The 6,045-nt window shown below is 52.6% G+C and overlaps 1 protein-coding gene across 1 annotated transcript in view; it reads left to right on the top strand.

Moving 5' to 3' along the window:
* Nucleotides 1-879: 879 nt before the first annotated feature.
* The window catches only part of FBXO32 (F-box protein 32), a 35,299-nt gene continuing 30,133 nt past the window's right edge, over nucleotides 880-6,045 (top strand). The window contains exon 1 of the mRNA XM_014867855.3: nucleotides 880-1,675. Within this exon, the coding sequence (XP_014723341.2) occupies nucleotides 1,560-1,675 (116 nt within the window). The 5' untranslated portion in view covers nucleotides 880-1,559. The remainder of the gene's footprint in view (nucleotides 1,676-6,045) is intronic.

Genomic DNA, 6,045 nt, shown 5'->3' with positions numbered 1-6,045 from the left:
GGACGCCCCTGGAACAAGAGGGACCAGCTCTCATGATGGAGTTTAAATTCTACAGAGAGGGATAGATTGTTGCCAAAAAAAAAAAAAAGTAAAAGCAAACCAGGTTATTTCAGATTGTACTAAGAGTTGTGAAGAAACTAGCCTTGTGACCCAGGGTAAGTCACTGGCTTAACCCTTCTCCGGGGCCCTCAATGCCCTTGTCTGGAAAGCCATAGATAGCTCCCCGTTGGCCGCCCGCCCGCGGTTATGAGGATCAGATTAATAAACTAAAGTGTGAGGGCCTCAGGCTCGGGCGCTGGGGCATGTCTGCGCACGGTGGGCATTCACCTCCCGCCTTGAGTCCCCATCAGGCGGGCAGAGGGACATTCTAGCCCTCTCTCCCTTAATGCTCACCGAAACTAAAACAAAACTGGCCTGACAGCCTGACTTAATAGCCCAGAGGATGCCGAACAGCGCGAAGAGAAGAAGGGTACAGCGGTTCCTCAAAACCAAAACCCAGCCCCCCACACCCCAGATCGAGGTGCGGATGGTGAGACAGTGAGAGGGGCTAGGACATCCCTAACGGCTCCCTGGCGGCGCCGTGCCAGACCAGAACCGAGGACCACTGCGCTGCTCGCTTAGGGCGCTGGGGAGGGGGAGGGAGGAGGCTATCCTTGCTCTCCACTCTCACCCAGCGGGGACCAGATGCCGCCCGGCCTCCTTCTTCTTCCTTCGCCTCCCAGGGACACAGGCCTGACAGCGGTCTCGTTAACAGTTTAGGGGCAGGGGGCCGGGGTCTGTCCCTCCTCCCCACCCCGGCCTCGCGGGGTTCCCTAACTCCGCCCTACAGCGGGGTGTAGGCAGTAAGAGGTCACGAGGCTGCGCGCGGTACCCTGCTCCGGGCCGCGCTGTGCCCGGCCCCCGCTCCCACTCCCAGGGGCTGCTCTGCCTGCGGGGCTCGATGGTGGATAAGGGGGGCTGTCCCTCCTCCCCACCCCCGGCCCGCCGTGACCCAGACGCCGCTCGGGCCTCCTCCTCCCTGCACCTCGCCAGCCCGGGAGTTGCAGGAGGACGGGGCGCGGCTTCGCGAGCGCCGGGCCTGGTTGTCCCCGCGGCAGCAGCTGCGCCCCGGGGACGGGGAGGGCACGCAGAGGGACCGGGCTAAGGGGCCGCGGGAGCTCCGGCTTCAGGTTTCCCCCGGCGCGCGGTTGTGCAACAGCCAGAGGAGCGGGAGCGCGGGCGCCTCGGAAACCAGGCCGGGCCCATAAACAAAGCCACGTGGCCTCCGGCCGGGGGGGCGGGCTAAGAGCAGGAGGTTCTTCCGGCAACAAAGAGCCGCGGCCAGCGGCCCGGGATAAATACTGCAGCCCGGACCGCGGCGCAGCGCTCCAGCCGTCCTCGCGCGCCGGGCGACCCTCCCAAGCGCCCTCTGCGAGCGCAGGTACCCCGCTCCGCACCCCCGAACCCGCAGCCGACCCCCTCGCCCGCCCCAGCATCGGGAGCATCCGCCTAGGGCGGCGCGTCCCCGAGGCCGCCGGGCCAGTCCAGTCCATCAATCGGTCGCGTCCGCTCGCGGTGCCATGCCATTCCTCGGGCAGGACTGGCGGTCCCCCGGGCAGAGCTGGGTGAAAACGGCCGATGGCTGGAAGCGCTTCCTGGATGAGAAGAGCGGCAGCTTCGTGAGCGACCTCAGCAGGTGAGGGGGTCCGCCACCAACTTCCAGCTACGCCAAACAGACTCAGGCTGGTTTGGGGGCGCGGGGCGGGTGCATGGGGGGGCAGGCAGGGCTGGAACAGGGTGAGGAGGCAGCCCCTGGCCAGGGGGATGGGGGTAAGTTGATCGGGTTTCTGCAGAGGTCGCCAGAGCACGGGATCTGGGAAATTTCGTTTCTCTTATTGTTCAAGGTCAGCGTCTCCAAGTGGGCACGACTCCTAACAGAACCTCGGGTCTCTCTGAGAATCCGACGACAAACGCAGATCTTGTGCCCAAACGTTCAAACTTAAGCATACAATTTCAGGGGACCCTGTCTTAAGGGCACCGGAGTCGCACGGTTCGCAAGTGAGGGGGTGCGAGCAAGTGGACTGCGCGCCCTTCACCGCTGGGGTGGCGGGGCTCTGAGCGCCCAAGCGCTGTGGGCAGAAATCGGGTGACGCGGTTGGACACGGGTCCCGACCGGAGCACCTCCAGACCCTTCCCACGCACAGGCGACCACAGAGTGGGCAGGGAGGATGAGTAACCAGGAAGGGGCGGCCAGATGGTCGCTGGGGCACCAGCGCTGGCGAAGCGTCGGTGAAGACTAGGGGCTGCAGAGCTGCGGAGGAGGGAGGGGAGGCGGGCGGGGGATGAAATCCACAAGCCTTCTGCTTTGCGGGAGCAGAAAGCATTTGCACCTGTTTCCTCAGTGGCCCTTTGGGGCAGTTGTCTTTCTATACTGAGTGCACCCCTGTTTCAAGTGATGCCTATCAACTGCAGAAAGCCCACCTGGCTGGGGTGAGCCGCTGGCCTCGAGGTACCACCTGAGCTCTGTTAGCCTGGTGGAAAATGACAGGTGTGCTGAGCCTCGTGCTCTATTTCATTAATAACACAGAAGCCCCAGCTAATAAGTTCGGAGGTCTGGAATCTGTCAGTCCTGGATCTCGACAGTTGACTTTCCAGATCCCTGCCTATTTGGCCCCGGTGAGGAGAGCAACGAAAGTGGGTGCAGCCTGGTCACCCTTGGGTGCCTTTTCCTGTGGGCTTTGGTTAAAACCACTGGGCCCCGAGCCCTTAATTTTACTTTAATAGAGAGTTTTGTAACCGGGCCAGGTTCCCACTTACTGAGATTTACCAGTGGTTGTTTGGCTGAGCCCTTGGCACTCAATTTTAAGACAACTATCAAGAAAACATGGTTATTTTGACAGCTTGACTTCCAGAGGCCCCCCCCATCTGTTTGTGATTTGTAAAGCATCAAACTCCTTTTGTCTTCCAATGGAAAAAAAAAAAAAAAGCAAAGTATTTAATCTAGGGGGTCTGTCAGGAGAGAGAAGAATATATTGACCTTTATGTTAAAGTTACTTGAAGGCAGTCCTTGGGGAGTTTGGGAAACACTATAGACATCCTGTTTATTATCAGGTAATTTACTTACAGAAAAATAAAAAGACCAACTACTGTCACCAGACTCATCTTTTAGGGACTCAAGTGACCAGTTATGCCTAAATTATTCTCCCTAGACTAGAAGCTTCCTCCTTGTTCCTGAGGAATGATGATATAATGTTTTGGTACTTCATTTCTAACAGTTCAGGTTCTTTCTCGGGAGGTGCAGCAATGGTCTGCTGAGCGGTGTCCCAGTGGCTCACGCAGATGTAACTGTGGGATGCTCCTCAGTGGCAAGCAGACCATTGGGTTCAGCAGTAGAGGATTCAAAATACAGCGTCTCTGGTCCGAGGCAATATTCACAGTGTACCTGCTCCGGGGGATAAGCTGGTATCGGTCCCCTTTAGAAGTAAATAGTGGTGCCTCTCTCTCCACAGTCCGGGAGAACTGAAGATGGTTTTAACTTACAGCAAAAGTTGAACCTAGGTTGGGATGAGGTGGTTGCCTGCCCCTTGGTCCCCTTCTTGAGCCTTCTTTCCCCCCATTTCATGCCTTCTGAGCTAGAGCTGTCACACTCCCATCATTATCACAAACGGTGATCAGTCTAGTGACCACCTGTGGCTGTTTGGTGAGTCAGCGTTCGGGAATCCTTTGGCATCTCCTAGCAAAGCAGCTGGCTGTTTGCTTGCAGTGTTTGTTTTTCTCCAGCAATTGTAAACAATCCCTTCCCTACTTAGCATGAGAAGTCTGCCAACTTTTTAAAAGCAGTTAGCCTTCTGAGACCTGAGTTCATAGTCTCAAATATCCCTACTGTTTTCCGTCTGGTGATGTTTCTCTGTGATGTCAGGTTTGGGCTGAGCGCCTGCCTACACAGGTGAAACTGAATGTCTCTCCTGTTAGGAGAAAACAAAAGGCAGGCCTTGCAAAAGGGGCGGGACGTAAGGGAGAGGCCCGAGAGGCATGGTACGCATCTCTAACTCCACGTACCATTCTGTGGGCTGCCTGAACAAGAGCTGGTGTGTCCCAACCTGGCGGTGGTGTCAAGTGTTGACCCCGGCTTGTCTACACAGCACCCCTTCTCTGGACTCTGCTGGCCATTCTCACTGTGGCTCAGGGCCCCTGTCCTCTTCCAGCAGCAGAATGTTACAAAGCCCATTACAGCTAAGTGTCCCAAACTGAGATCATGGGAGGGTTTCAGATAAGCTTAAAGCAGGGCCCCTTGTTAGAAAGTTGAAACTACGTAAGATAGAAAAGAGGAATGGCAAGTGTTCAATTTGGTGGGGCCGATTAAAAATTCAAGGAAAGAGCTCCATGTGAATTGGGGTGATCCAAGAATGCTTCGAGGAAGTGTGGTTGAGGCACCTCACACAGCCCTACTCACCCACAAGCCCTCTTCTGGCCCCAGCCCACCCTACGATGAGTGACCTCAGCTCTCTGAGCCTCGGCCCTTCTTCTGCAAGCCTAGGGTCCTGCAGTTGAAGGCCCCAGTGTTGCTTTCCAATATAGCCAAGGCTGAACCAGGAAGTTCACCTTGGTGCCCTGGATGAGTCGTGCATAAGAAAATAAAAATAATAGTTAAGATTTTATGAGTGCTTACTGTGTGCAAGGCACTGTTCTAAGAGCTTTATACACTAGGCTGTTTGTTTTACCAGAACAATTCCAGTCCTAGCCACGTGAGTTTGACACTATGGGTATGTGTTGGAGCAAATTAGTATAGAAATCTTGTTGGCCTTAATGTACAACTAAGCCCTTTGGGGCAGGCCACAGCTTTCTTAAACTGCCTGTTACTGCAAATGAAATGAGAAATAGGACTTTACGGTTTTTTTCCTTCCCTCCCTTTAGCTCTGCTGCCAAAATGGTCGTATTTTGAAATCTTTCCACCTTTTCTAAAGTTGTCTTTAAGTATCTTGGTGTGTGTGTGATGATCATATGTACAGGGCTGGGAGAGGTCTTTTTCTTATTCTAGGCCTGTGCCTATAAAAATCAAGATTAGTAAGGGGCCAGCCCAGTGGCACAGTGGTTAAGTTCACACGTTCCTCTTTGGTGGACCAGGATTCACCAATTTGGATCCCGGGTACAGACCTATGTATGGCTTGTCAAGCCATGCTGTGGCAGGCATACCACATATAAAGTAGAAGAAGATGGGCACGGATGTTAGCACAGGGCCAGTCTTCCTCAGCAAAAAAGAGGAGGATTGGTGGTAGATGTTAGCTCAGGGCTAATCTTCCTCAAAAAAAAAAAAAATCAAGATTAGTAAGAACTGACTACAAAATAGGAATTTACTGGCTACTACTGAATTTAATGAAGAAAGCAGCCTCTTTAAATGGTATCGCTTAAAAAAAAAATTAGATGTCACGATTCCGAAATGAGGGTGGCTTCTCTTGTTAAAAATTTCAGTTGTAATTTTCCATTGGCTTTCCATTTCCTTGAAATGGACATAATTGAACTCTCAAAATAGCCTGTAAGTGAAGGTACTATTGCTTAAGAAAAAACATATACGGAGGCAACACAAATAAACCCCATAGCCTTTCCTTCCATGCCCTATTTCTAGAGTCCAAAACCTAATAACCAAGTGAAAAGTGCAGGGTTTCTCTTTGGTTAAAGCTTTTCTACATTCTACAGTGGGAGAGCATCATCAATTATGTCAAATTCTTCTTAAACTAGCTTTGGAAATGAGTCATTTGGGCTTAAAGCACGTTATTGTCCTTTCTGTGAAGAAAGCAAGTGCTCAAATTCCTTTGAGGCATGTTTTCAATTAGAAAAGAATAAGGTGAAATATAAATATTTAAAGTTTCTAAGAAATGGTCAGAATGTATGGCCCAGGCGCTGACAATTTTCTGCTAAAACCTTAAATGTGTGATTGAGAATAAGACAGCTTCATTTTATGGTTCCTCATGTGTGGAATTTAGGCTGTAGGTTTTTGTTGATGGTGCCTGTGTGTGTTTTCTTTAAAAATAAGCCTTCGTGTGGTATTTTTACTCACAAAATGTCCTC

Source organism: Equus asinus, chromosome 12, assembly GCF_041296235.1.
Source record: "Equus asinus isolate D_3611 breed Donkey chromosome 12, EquAss-T2T_v2, whole genome shotgun sequence".
Lineage (NCBI taxonomy): Eukaryota > Metazoa > Chordata > Mammalia > Perissodactyla > Equidae > Equus > Equus asinus.
The sequence above is the reverse complement of the archived record's forward strand: the minus strand, read 5'-3'. Positions and strand labels throughout refer to the sequence as shown.